Source organism: Mytilus californianus, unplaced genomic scaffold (genome assembly GCF_021869535.1).
Source record: "Mytilus californianus isolate M0D057914Y unplaced genomic scaffold, xbMytCali1.0.p SCAF_1, whole genome shotgun sequence".
Classification (NCBI taxonomy): Eukaryota; Metazoa; Mollusca; class Bivalvia; order Mytilida; family Mytilidae; genus Mytilus; species Mytilus californianus.
The window spans coordinates 8,439,312-8,454,339 of record NW_026262581.1 but is presented as its reverse complement, the minus strand read 5'-3'; the positions used below and the strand labels follow the sequence as shown (position 1 = coordinate 8,454,339).

Here is a 15,028-nt window from a genome sequence, read left to right as displayed (position 1 = left end):
ATTTTTATTGTTTTTAAATCTACTGTATTTAGCCGTGTATAATACGCATTAGTGTATAATACGCACCCCCTTTTAATCCCCACAAAATCGTTAAAAAAAATTTTTTTTAACAAAAATGAAAAAGTAAAAAAAAGGAAAATTAAAATAAAAAAGTAAATAAATTTTTTTTTTTTTTTAAAGTCTAGTTCACTGTTAAAAGCCTTTTATCATGTTAATAGGGAACAATTAAACCATGTACTTAATCTTCATCTAAGTCTATTGAAAGATAAAACTAATAAGATTGATTGTTCAATCAAATTATTTTAAAGTCACAAACAATCAAATGGTAGAGCTATATCATGTAATTAACATTTATTAATTTTATAAAATTAAAGTTATTAATTAAAGATCCCTTTTGAAATCAATGTTTGTCTAACCTTGTCCAAGCTGATGCTCTGTTCAAAAATTATAACAGAAATAATAGGAATGTTATGGAACAAAAGAAATTAGACCTCAAACATTTTCAAAGTTGATTAGCAGTAATTAAAATTGATGACTCTTTAATCCGATATTCCCTTTTCATTGATCATGTTGATTAAGAGCACTGCCTGAGGTTATTATATTGAACACTTGTCAAAAGTTGACATGATTATTCAATTTCTACACACCCATACTTAATCCTTAATTACATTTTAAGCTCACTCATGAAGGATGTCACATCAGTACTTGTGTATTCAATAAAGAAGGAAAACAAACTTTTTTTTAAAATTACAAATAAAGAAATAAAATAAAAAAACGTCTTGATCATATACAATAATGATGAAAAAAACGCTATTAATAAAAATAAAAAAACATCTATATTTGTGTATAATACGCACCCCCTCTACCAACTACTTTTTGGGGGTAAAAAAGTGTGTACTATACACACCTAAAGACGGTATATATATTTAATTAGTTTTTCCTTGCAATGTTTTGATAGCTATTGTTTGTATGTCTTTGTATATTTTGTTCAAGATGATATCTAATTTTCTCAACTATGAATTTATTATTGCCTTCCTATGTTTCTGTTTATTTTTCTTGGTAACAAGGAAAATGCACTGAAACGGGCTGAACATGAAGTTTTGCCACTCATTTCTGACCTTGCTAGGTGGAAGTTCAGACATTTTATGCTGGAAGTTAGAACAAAGATGATCAGGTTTTGGAAGGTTGGGAACAATCCAGAACTTCTTATTTTTATGTTATTTTTCAAATGGCAAAAACAATTTAAAGAGGATGCTTTAAGTTATTTGCTCTGTTGAAAGCATTAGTTGACAATTTCTATGCAAATACAGGATCCAAGAATGTTAATCCTTGCTGATCCTTAAGACAGGTCTACAAATATGTACTGGCAAGAAAGAACTTGGAGATTTTTCCATGTTTTCCAGTACATCTACCATGTCTAATGTGTATTTCAATGACAGGAAAATAAGTCAGCAATAACAAATGGCAACAAATGATTCATTCAACAATAATTTGACAATGTTTTCAACTAAAATAAGAGCAAGACTTCCTTATGAATCTCCCTTCAGGTATGTCTACAGAGGGGTGGGGAGTTCAAACTCAGTCACTTTGGCACCTGGTTAAATTGGCATCTGGTCAAATCTGCACCTAGTTAAATCAGGACCTGGTTAATTCGGCACCCGAGGTAGTTATATCGGCACCCAAAATTAAGATATGTTTTGCAAGTAAACTATTGAAGACTCTGTTTTTTCCATATTTTTGTTTTAATATTTTCACTCACGGTGTTAACATATTATATTTGTTCCGAATACTTTTTCAGTTTGTAACAGAAGTTTTAATGGAAACTTTTTAATAAATAATGCCATAATATCTGTTTCTATTGAAACTTATGTTATAAGGGAACTTCTATTTCATGACAACTGCACATTGCAATTATACATACAAAATTGTAGCTCATTGTTCCTTATGATATTTTTTGACAATTTGCGTCTGTTTCTATTGAAACTTATATTATAAAGGCAATTCTATTTTATGACAACTGCACTTTACTATTAAACATACAAAAATGTAGCTGCGGAACTGTAGCTCATAGGTCCTTATGATATTTTTTGACAATTTGCGGACCATACGGTTCTGCAGCTAACAAAAATGGTGCCAACGTTATTCTTTTTATACAAGTAGACAGGAAATGCAGAAAACAAATATCAAGAAAACTTCAAACAGCAAGCCAACTGATTATTTTTTATTGTGTATTCTAACTGCATAATTTCATGTGCAGATTTTTTAATGATGTACAAAATGTATCTTTTTACTTTTTTTTCTATGTAACATATGAAATTGTGTGAGCCAAGGCTCTGTGTTGAAGGCCGTAATTTGACCAATAATTGTTTACTTTTTACACATTGTGACTTGGATGGAGAGTTGTCTCATTGGCACTCATACATTTGTACCACATCTTCTTATTTCTATTGTAAGTTTTGCAAAATATATATATATATACAAACATAAAACCCATACCTTAAATAACGAGGAAAGAAACAGGTAAAAACAATATTAAATGCTGAAATAACTTTAAATAGGTGCCGATTTGACTTGTTCCCGGGTGGGGGTTCAAGAGAAGTATTTTTTATCCTTCCCAATTGCCAATAATAACCGAAATGGCTGAAAGATAAGGGAACATATACAGTACAAATTTCGCGAAAGGCTTCCCAAACTCCGAACACCAAGTTTTTTCTTGGTGTGACACCAGGAAACTCCGACATCCCTCCCTAAATTCTCGGAGAAATTTGGGAGTATTCCCTCTGACCTCCGCGAAAATTCGCTACCTTTTGTTTATTGTATTAGCGACATCTCTCCCAGTCCGGTGTGACGCCGTGTCACACCAGGTAATTAATTGCCCTAATCCTTCTGATCTATACCGGCACGCGACAGTCAAGGTATGTGAGATTACTTATGTAATTAAACAATTGTATTTCCTGTCTATTGATAATCAGGTTATATTTCTGATTGCTTGAAACAAATAAAAGATTTAAAAGCAAAACTTTTTGTTAATTCTTTCAATTACACTGTACATTTAAAAAAAGTTCTATTAAAAAAAAACTATATTTGATTTTTACCTCGTTTTTTTTCTGGTCAGTAAATTAATATTTAATTTACAAAAGAGATATACTTGTGTAAAAATAAACGGAGACTTACGCTGAATAAATGTGGGCAGTTTAAAGGAAAATTACATGTCTCAAAGTTTTGTATACAAGTAAAAAAGAAAATATTATTCACTATTCGTTATGCTAATAAGTCCACGCCATTTTCATTTACGATTACATAATTGCTTGAAACAAATTAAAGATTTAAAAGCAAAATGTTGTTGTTAATTCTTTCAATTGCATTCAAGTTTTATAACAAAAACTATACTTGATTTTGACCTTGTTTAAGTTCATCGGTAAATTATTTTATTTACGAAAAGAGACATACTTGCGTAAAAATAAACGGAAACTAACGCTGAATATAAAAGTGAGCAGGTTAAAGAAAATTACGTGTCTCAAAATTTGTATATGCAAGTAAAAAAGAAAATACTATTCACCATTCGTTATGCTTAATAAGTCTACGGCATTTTCTCTTTACGATTTGTTGGCATTACTTTAGGATAAATAATTACATTTCAGCTACAACAGGAATACTTCGATAGCTGCATCAACTTGTCGTTGCATAATATTCATTTACGCACAATGAATGTAAACTTGTGTGTTGTATAAAGGACTGTGATTTTTAAATTTTTAAAAGAAATTAATGGCCGTGGGAAGAAGATACACATCTCAGTGATCAACAGTCCGTGGTTGAACTTTGAACTTGACTTCGCTCACAATATTGAATGCTAAAAAAAGTGACATCAATTTTGTCCACGAGATTTTTATTTGGCGGGAAATATTATCACGTAACAGTAAACTCAGGTGACCTTTCTGGATGACCGTGGGAAAATTCATTCGGGGTTTAAATTCGCTTTGGAATGATTGACATTTGTATGCCTTAAGATTTAGGCTCTAGAAGGTCCTTTTACAATTGATTAACCGGAATCTAAAATATAATCCTTTTCTGAATAAACGAACACCAGCCTTTTAATTTTACGTTTCTCAGTCAACACAGGACATAAACCTGGACATTATTTATACGTCCATGGTCAACAATATACATAAATGGTAGATGAAAACAGGATGCATGTCGTTCAGTTCCTGTTTGGCGTTGGTAGAGATCCTCTGTGAAAATGTGTAGATCGTAAAAATCTGATCCACATTTTTTTCACATATTTCTTTCTTGTAGAACACGATATAATTTCATTTAAATATTCTATAGTATTAATTGTTGAAATACTTCTTTTTTAAATTTCGCCAAGGACTTTTATCGAGCAGTAAAATACAGATTGCGCCCATCCAATTTTATTTTCAATAGGATCAATAACAGATCATAACAGAGATAAACAACACATGATTTTTTTCTTCATATAATTAAATTAGGTTGTGATAATTGTGTCGTGTCTGGGCAGGGAATGTCTCTCAGTGTTGTGTTTTTATGAATATAGGGCACATTGCATACAAAACGCTTTCCCTTCGTTCAACAGAGTTGTCACTTTACAGTTTCTTTTCTGAGTTCAGATATTTCAAGTCGGTAATCTACCGAGGTAGTGAAACATAATATTTTACATTGCAAAATAAATTGAAAGTAACAGAGTTCACTTGTTGATCCGATAAATTAACTCTTGGGTTTAGATTGGACAAAATACCGTAAAAACTTCATTTTGTTTTAAGCCAGTTGATATTTATATATTGAACAATTAATGAAGCAGATATTGCTCACTGAGTAGGTCATAAAAGATTCTAATTGTAGTAAAATCGTCTTTGTTGAAAAAACCAAAAAATATGACCTGACCGGACTATAATAAAAATACAAAATAAGTGTTTTATTCGTATTTTTATACGTTTGTACGTTTTATTTCAAATGACAATGACATGGGGCAAATACATACAAGAATAATTATCTTATTTTGAACGAAAATGTCACATTTTTATCTGTCAAAGAAAGGAAATTTTAATACCGTGTTTTAAAGCACACAGGTGCAATCAAGATCGATTAAATGTACAAAGGTAATAAATCTGGCTAATCCGATTATGTTGTCACGCGTCATTAGTTTTCAGTACATCCGATGGGCAATAAACCAATTAACAGCCACGCGGTGTTGGGAGAGAATCTTTGGAGGAAATTGGGAGTATAATCCGTGATTCGCGGTGTGACACCGCTACACTCCGAAATCCGTGATTAGAGTTCGCGATTACAAACTCTCTGTGCGTACTGTAAGCTCCTTAAGGGAGCTCAAATGGTAGGATGGTCCAAGGGTCTGTTTATTATGGTCCTAAAAAACCTACGACAACATGACAGGAAAAACATCCCGTCACAAAAACTTTTGTCAGAATGAGAGAAAAAATATATATCTTATATAAATGCTCTTTGAAAACATGCTGTTCTTAAATACCACATACATGTAGCTCAATTAAACTAATTTATGGGATCTGAAAATTGGATTGAAGCAAGAGTTTAGAAGGTTAGCACTTGATGAGTCATGTGACATTGCAGTTTACAAGCAGGAGAGAAAAACAAACATGCAAAAACCAATAACCTTTGGGATATGATCTTGATGCACCTTCCTCAAATTGGTGAATGGATTTTAAATTTACATTTAGACCTTTGTCTCTGTTTTTTTCTGTGTCACTTGGTTGCTACATCTCATTGACATACAAATGTATATATACATTGTACATCAACTCTTTTTTTTATTAATATGCATTCATTGAGCTGTTGGTATCAGTTTAACTTGAACAGTAAATTATGATTCTGTAGAGATGTGATTTTATAATAAATTACTGAATATTCTTTGGAAGTTAAGCAAGGAAGAACTTAAGAGTAAGGTAGCAACTGTGACTAGTTAAAAAATATATAGCCATAAAGCTTATGGGATAGTAACAGAGAACAAAAATTGGTAATTTTATTTAGCTTAACATCGACATCACTTATTTTCAGTATTATTTGCAGTTAAAAACGCCCCTTATGTGTAAACAAACTTTGATTTCAAGCATCAAATTGATATTGATTTATTTCCCGGCCCACCTCATTTTCTTTATGATTGCGGATTCCTCGAACTAAATCCTGCAAATTCTTGTCTAACACCCTTTCAAGGGTTCCTTTCACTTTCTTTAACGCCATTGGCTATCTGTTGTTTGTCAACTACCAGCCAATGTCATCCAGCTTCACAAAATATTTTCGAGATGATGATCAAAATGGAGCTCATCTAAATCATGTGAGATGTTGACGTGGGAAATTTATTATAACAACTGGATTGAATCCGGTCGATACCCGGAAACTTTTCCTTGAAATCTTTAGTATAAGGGAGTATAATAGTAGTCTCAACCTCCTGGTATCGGCTCAATACAGGGAAAATAGAACTTACAAAAATACACTTGGTACAGGACGTGAAAAAACTACTACATTCATCAATTAGTTTTTACTTGACAGGGGCGGAGCCAGGATTTTGGAAAGGGGGGGGGGCGAAGTATGTAAATAAACATCGCCGAGCGGAGCAAGGCGACACTTTTTTGGACCTTTTTTTTTGGCTAAAAAACATAAAATAAGTGCAAAAAAATGCACTTTTTTAACGGTTCCTGACGTAAGGCATGTATATTTTATAGTTAAAGTGTTAGGGTTGGACATTTTTGATGCCGTATTCTCCCCATTAATTGTCTATTATAAAATGATTGGACGGATCCAAAGCTATGTACTAATATATTTGATGTGGGACTTGTCAGTAAAAAATTGACATGGAAAATTCTCGTTTGTTGTATGTTTAGTTAGCATAACGTCACGGATTTCTTGTTGTAAACAAGATATACGCCGGGCTATTCAATGAAATTTACAATACGACTGACACGAGTTAAGAAAGACAAACAAGCAATTTTTATCCAAATGTTTGGTTGAAATGTTTCACCCAACAAGGGAAGTGAGGGGTTCCAAATCAACCAAAGGCTACGAATGAGTCTGAACTGACAACGAATATATGAATGACGGTCGACAAATGGAGACATAAAGGCAACACCCAGCAGGCAGGTTGCAGTCGGGCCTTGAAAAAATATTCATTTTATCAGTTCGACGAAACAGACATTCCGGTCAGATATGGGATTTACATGCAAATCCCCCGGCCCCAAAAAAATTACGCCCGTTTTTTTATTCATCATGTTCATTTAATGCTAAATTATTCTGTTGGAAATTTTTGTTTCTAATAGCAAAAAAAGTGGACAAGATTATTGTTTTCAATCAAGATACGGCCAGAATTTTTGTTTAACGCATATGATATATATTACAGTAAATACGAGCGAAACATATCTTTATAAGTTAAGAATTGGTGCATAAACATTAAATACGCGGAAAATGGCAAAGTTCACGAAGTCTAGTCTGATTAATCATTTTACAAAAAAAAAGTGAAAGCAAAAGGGGGGGGGGCGTACGCCCTCTACGCCCCCCTCTGGATCCGCCACTGCTTGATAACATTTATGATGTCTGTCAGAGCTGAGGCTATACAAATCCTTGCTCGTGATAACAGTAGTCTCAGGTCTTAGGCACTAGTTTCTGTAAAAAAAAAAAAAAAAAAAAAAAAAAACACACACACACACACACACACACACACATACACACACATATATATATCTATATATGTAGACATCACAGGCACTTGTCTCTGAAAAAAAATTCATATATACCTTAATAGAGATTTCCAATAAAATGACATACGTACGTAACTCGACGTACGGAACTTGATTAAATACGTCGCTCAAGTTTAAACAAAGTATTCCAAGACTTTTAAAATCACACACTGGACTTTTCGTCCATATAAAATAAATTTATCATGACGAAAAATGATAGAAATCTTGCATTTTTATTTATCACGTGGTTTTCCAGATTCCCGCCCTTTATTTTCACTGATAAACACACGTATCCCATACCTATCATACGTACGATTTGAGTTATCTTTCATGGTTTTGACAGAGACATATAATACATGTATTATATGTCTCTGGTTTTGATTATGATAATTATTTTTCAATATACTTTGCAGATGAACGACCTATTATACTTTTTTTCTGTCTTTCTTTATCTGTCTTTTTATTATATTTGTTGCGGGGAAAATATTTAGAAGGATATTTTTCTGACAATTTTAGAAATATCGAAACCAGAGTTTGTCAGAATCTGTCTCTCTATAAAAGTTGAAAATTGAGATAAAACTATCGCTTCCATTTAATTTCTAAACAAAAGTTTTTTTCATATATAATAAAATGTATTGATAAAAATTTAAAAAATCCCTATATAGGTTGTTTTTTAGAGGGTGTGTTCGATTAGGGATTCTTCTGTATTGCCTTGTTTAACGGGAATTCTATCGTTTATAGTCCAAAGACAAAAGACATTTCCAGGCAAGTTTTGTTATATCCCTTGAAATAAATTAAATTATAGTATTTGATCCATTTTATTGATAAACAATTAAAAGGGGGTCACCGAATTCATTTTACCGAATAGATCATTAACGGAAATGTGTAAGGTAAGTAACATTGAACAACATAATATAATAAGATGTTGCCAGATGCGGGTCCAGGATTTTGAAAAAAGGGGGGGGGGGGGGGGGGGGGGGGGGTAAAGGCAACGTTAGAAGTCTAACATAAAATATAAGTTTTAATAGAATGTAGGGCCATATATATAAGTGTTCGTTGCAAATGTATTTTACATATGCATATTTAGGACGAGAAGATGAATATGAACCATACTTTGTATTATACCGCAGGAAGGCATGTAATCCTACCAGGACACATGATTTTGACTCCGGACCGACCAATCTTTGCTCTAGCTCCTAAATATTGCGTGCTTGGCAGAGAGGCAGCAAATCTTCGATTTGAAACGAGCGAGGATCGAGCCCATGATTTCCCGCACTCGGGCAGTGGTGTAGCTTCTAAATTTTTGACCTTTAAAAAAGAGAGATAAATAGAATTATATACCGTGTACTTCATAGTATAAAGTATACTGAGTGACGACGGTTCAAAACGTTGACTGCTTTACTCTTTACTCACTCATTCCTCATTATTAACGTCTTGGTAACTTTCTTTCATTAAATGAACAAGGTAGATGCAAATATCTTTTTTAAGTAACAGACAAAATCTACCTCGCAAAAAACTGATTCAAACAAGAGGTCATAAATGTGAAACTGATATGATGCTTAATTTTTTTTTTGACAACGAACTTGTTACTTTTGGTGGACATAGTTTTCAACAGACACATGGCATTCCTACATTTTATGTAGTACTCTTCTACCTTGGTTGATATTAGCAAGACTTCATAGTTCACCCAGTTGTTATCATCCATACATTTTGACAAAAGCTAAACGTATAAAGTTAGAAGACATAGTGGATCTTAAATCTGTACAAAAGCATTTTAGAGGAGGTCATACATATAATTCTGTCAATTATTTTTGTTTTGATCAGGACCTGTCTGAAACTGAATATTGAGAATTAAACCTTTAACCAGCAGTTTCATTGAAATATATTGATTTAATACGCACTAGAAATATTATTTCATGATAAAATTCCACAAATCTGGATTTTTCATAGACAGGATCTTTTTGCTAGTGTGTGACCTATCAAGAGTATGATCACCTACACCTATTTTGCGATTAATATTTTCAATTAATCGTCCACTCCCTATTGGCATTGACGTCTTTTAACGAAGGTGATGCTTTGACTGCCAAGATTCAAATCATTTGCCTCACCAGAAATACATTCTCTCTACGAGAGGCATCGGATTTAACGTCCCCATTCTGACCGGACGGGACTGCGTACTTGTACATTGCACAGCCAAACGGACTCCCCACTTCGGCAATGGTTTAACGGTCGATCGGAATAAGACCAATAATGACCGTATTTCTATTCCCCGATCACCCTTGAGGGATTACTGTCGAGGCGAGTGCGCTACCACAAGACCAAAGAACCAGTTATGAATATGGAAGATACATATACATGTACATGTATTAATCAAAACATTTGCAACAAGAATGTGTGACCTTTAGACACCGTGCCCCTTCACATAATCATATTTCCATGTTCAGTGCACCACTTAATCCGGTTCAAACTCTAATTTGGTATATAATTTTAAACGTTTTATATTTTTAACAGAACGGAAGAACGGACGGATGCACAGACCAGTAAATATAATATCCCCTTGCTATCATAAGTTGGTCATAAAACTTAAATGATCATCCTACTTAACAAAACTTCAAATATTCCGTGCATGTCCGTTTTTCATACGTATGATTTGTATAAGTTAAACGCCAAACATTTTAGAAAAACAATTTTTTACGATTGTACGGGCTCTTCCTAGAATCCATGCATCATTATGATTAAAGACAAGATATAAAAACATTAACAGATTCAGTAAAGTGTAATCATATTTTTTCTTGAAGATGCGGAAAGCTGACAAAGTACTATCAGAAAGATGCATCAGTGATCTGAATTTCTACCTTTGACAATAGTATCTTAAAATAAATTATAGAAGTATGCTAAAAAAAAAAAAAAGGAAGAAGCATGTCGTGTACACCTTTTACATTCCGGCGTGTTTCAAAACTCTTGTTTTAATCTTATAACTTTTAAATCAAAAATGAGAACATGATATCGCTTCAGATTCCATTATTTTTATTTTTTCAAACTTAATTTTGATTTAGTAGCTTTAAGAATTCGTCGTTTGAGAGATAAATATATGGGTCAAGTGAAATGACAAGTAATGATCGGTGCATTTGATTACCGGTAACTGAATTAATTATTCCCTTGAAAGGTTGTTGTCAATGAAATCATCCCAAATTTAATAACAAAATATGTGAAGAATTAAAATAGCAGTTTGTGCAAATTTTTAAATAGCTTCTATTCCAACCAGTGGCGGATCCAGAGAGGGGCGTAGAGGGCGTACGCCCCCCCTTTGCTTGGACTTTTTTTTTTTATGTAAAAAGATTAATCAGACTAGACTTCGTGAAATTTGCCATTTTCCGTGTATTTAATTTTTATGCGACAATTCTTTACTTATAAAGATATTTTTCGCTGTGTTTACTGATTATGTCACAAAGTCATGTGATTCGCTATGGTGGAGTTGACCAGTGCGTCAAAAAAACGTCACTCAGTCATTTTGAAATCCAAATTACAGTAAATTACATTGCTTAGGCTGAGGATGACAACCATGATACCTTCAAAGCGACACAGGATTGAGCAAGAACGTATTGGCTTCTATTTCACAATTCAACCGAACAGAAAGTAATACTCTATTACACTCTCATGAAAAAAAAAATCCACAGCAATATTATTTACCTACGAAAACATGTTTAACCCCAAACGCCCCAGCCTATTTAAAAATAACATGAAAGCTGAATAATGATCCCCAGTCAGTATAAGCTCTAGATAGATTTAAAGTCTAAGGTACGAACCATTTGATTTGAGGAGGCAGTCTAAGGTATTTGAGAGAAAACAATCTGACTCTGATTTTTGCATAAAATAAAAATTCTGGCCGTATCTGGATTGAAAACAATAATCTTGTCCACTTTTTTGCTATTAGAAACGAAAATTTCCAACAGAATTATTTAGCATTAAATGAACATGATGAATAAAAAACGGGCGTATTTTTTTGAGGCCAGGGTTTGCATGTCTGACCGGAATGTCTGTTTCGCCGAACTGATATATTGAATACTTTTTTCAAGACCAGACTGCAACCTGACTTCTGAGTGTGGCCTTTATGTCTCCATTTGTCGACCGTCATTCATAAATTCGTTGTCATTTCAGACTCATTCGTAGCCTTTGGTTGATTTGGAACCCCTCACCTCCCTTAATTTTGTTGGGTGAAACATATCAACCAAACATTTGGATAAAAATTGCTTGTTTGACTTTTTTAACTCGTGTCGGTCGTATTGTAAATTTCATCGAATAGCCCGGCGTATTTCTTGTTTACAACAAGAAATCTGTGAGGTTATGCTAACTTAACATACAACAAACGAGAATTTTCCATGTCTATTTTTTACTGACAAGTCCCACATCAAATATATCAGTACATAGCTTTGGATCCATACTATCATTTTATGATAGACAATCAATAGAGAGAATACAGCATAAAACATGTCCAACCCTTACACTTTACAGCAACTATAGAATATACATGCCCCTCGCCAGGAACCGTTTAAAAAGTGCATTTTACACTTATTTTATGTTTTTTAGCCCAAAAAAGGTCCAACTAATTTTTCGCCTCGCTCCGCTCGGCAATCTTTAAAAACTTCGCCCCCCCTTTCCAAATTCCTGGATCCGCCCCTGCCAACAAAGTATGTGTATTCAACGAGCCAAAAATTCATCCAGTCTATGCTCTCCTCCGTCATCCTTCAATGCAATAGGCCGATATACGGTGTCGAGTAATGTCATTTTATTGGAAATCTCTATTAGAGATTTCCAATAAAATGACATTACTCGACATAACCAACCTATCTGACCGTATCTTGGCCTATTGCAGTGAAGGACGTTGGACGGGAGCATGCACTGCACGAATTTTTGGCTCGTTGAATACAATACTTGGTTGGAATAGATGCTATTTAAAAATTAGCGCAAACTACTATTTTAATTTTTTACATATTTTTTTATTATACTTGAGATGATTTCTTAAACAACAACCTTTAAAAGGAATATTTAGGTCAGTAACCGGTAATCAAATGCACCGATCATTACTTCGTCATTTCACTTGACCCATGTATTTATCTCCTAACCGATGAATTCTTAAAGCTATTAAATCAAAATGAAGTTTAAAAAAATAAAAATAATGGAATCTGAAGCGAGATCATATTCTAATTTTTGATTAAAAAGTTATAAGATTAAACAAGAGCTTCAAACACGCTGGAAAGTAAAAGGTGTGCACGACTTGCTTCTTTTTTTGCATACTTCTATATTTTATTTCAAGATACTTTTGAACTATGAAGTCTTGCTAATATATTCCAAGGTAGAAGATTACTACATAAAATGTAGGAATGCTAAATGTCTGTTGAAAACTTTGTCCACCAAAAGTAACAAGTAAGTTTAAAAAAAATCAAGCGTCATATCAGTTTCACAGTTATGACCTCTTGTTTGAATCAGTTTTTTGCGAAGTAAGCTTTGTCTTTTACTTAAAAAAATATATTTGCATCTACCTTGTTCATTTTATGAAAGATATTTTTCAAGACGTTAATAATGATGAATGATTGAGTAAAGAATAAAGCAGTCAACGTTTTGAACAGTGGTCACTCAGTATACTTTTTACTATGATCTACATGGAATTCTCTTTATCTCTCTTGTTTTATGCTAAAACATTTGGTGAGACGGTTGCCTCATTGTGTCAATCAAAGCTATACCACTGCTCGAGTGCTGGAAGTCTTGGGCGCGATCCTCGCCCGTTTCAAATCGAAGATTGGCTGCCTATCTGCCAAGCACGCAATATTTATGATTTAGAGCACAGATTGCTCGGTCCGGGGTCAAAATTATTTGTCCGGGTAGGATGACATGTCTTCCTGCGGTATAATACAAAGTCTGGTAAATATTCATCTTCTCGTCCTGAATATGGATATGTAAAATACCCCCTTTTCAAAATCCTGGATCAACATCTGGCAACGATATCTTATTTTATTATGTTGTTCAATGTTAATGATTTATTCAGTACAATGAATTCGGTGAACCCCTTTTAATTGTTTATCAATGAAATGAATAAAATACTATAAGTAAATTTACTTTAAGGGATACATAAAAAAATTGTCTGGAAATGTCTTATGTATTTGGACTCCGAGATAACATTCCCGTTAAACAAATTAGTACAGAACAATTCCTAATCGAACACACCTTAGTTCTAAAAAAAACTGTGTTTGTAGAGATTTTTTTATAAATACATTTTATAATATATATGTTCTAATGTACTGTATCTGATTAAGATAATCAGAGCGAGCGGAATGAGAAAGATTAGTATGAAAGTGTGAATGATCGTGTTAAACTTTGTAATGCCCAAAAGGACCCTGTGATTAGGAAATAAAGAATTTTAATTTGAAAAAAAAATAAATTAATAAATGAAATATACTTTTGTTTAGAAATTAAACGGAAGCGATGGTTTTATCTCAATTTTCTCCTTTTATAGAGAAACAGATTCTGACAAACTTGTGTTTTGATATTTGTGAAATTGTCAGAAAAATATCCTTCTAAATATTTTCCCCGCAACAAATATAATAAAAAGAATATTATATAGAAGAACTATAAAGAAAGACAGAAAAAAGGTATAACGGGGTGTTCACCTGGAAAGTATATTAAAAATTAACTGTCATATTCAAAACCATGAAAGATAACTCAAATCGTACGTGTGTTTATACGTGATCTTATGTCAGTGGAAATAAAGGCGGGAATCTAGAAAACCACGTGATAAATAAAAATGCTAGATTTCTATCATTTTTTGTCATTATAAAATTATATTATGTGGACGAATATTCCAGTGTGTGATTTTGAAAGTCTTGGAATACTTTGTTTGAACTTGAGCAACGTATTTAATCAAATTCAATGGTTGCCAATAACCAGTCCCTTTAGGTTCGTACGTCGAGTTACGTACGTATGTCATTTTATTGGAAATCTCTAATAGAGATAGAGATTTCCAATAAAATGACATACGTACCTAACTCGACGTACGCACGTAACGGGACCGGTTATTGCTAACCTATTAATTTTGTTAAATACGTCACTCAAGTTTTAGCTAAGAATTCCTAAACTATTAAACCCATTCATGGTAAATATTTTCAATATCAAGTATTTCTAAGATGATGAAAAACAAAGAAATCATGATTTTTATATATCACGTGATTATTGAGATTCCCGCCAAAACTTCACTGTCTTAAGACCACGTATATACACGTATCTTTACCTATCATACGATTGATTTGAGTTGTCTT

The 15,028-nt window shown here is 33.1% G+C and overlaps 1 protein-coding gene across 3 annotated transcripts in view; it reads right to left on the bottom strand.

Moving 5' to 3' along the window:
- Positions 1-6,338, bottom strand: part of LOC127698672 (AP-3 complex subunit delta-1-like) — a 57,860-nt gene extending 51,522 nt beyond the window's left edge. For all 3 annotated transcript variants that reach the window (XM_052202274.1, XM_052202282.1, XM_052202291.1), the window contains exon 1: positions 6,133-6,338. In XM_052202274.1, the coding sequence (XP_052058234.1) occupies positions 6,133-6,228 (96 nt within the window). In that variant the 5' untranslated portion in view covers positions 6,229-6,338. The remainder of the gene's footprint in view (positions 1-6,132) is intronic.
- Positions 6,339-15,028: the final 8,690 nt, after the last annotated feature.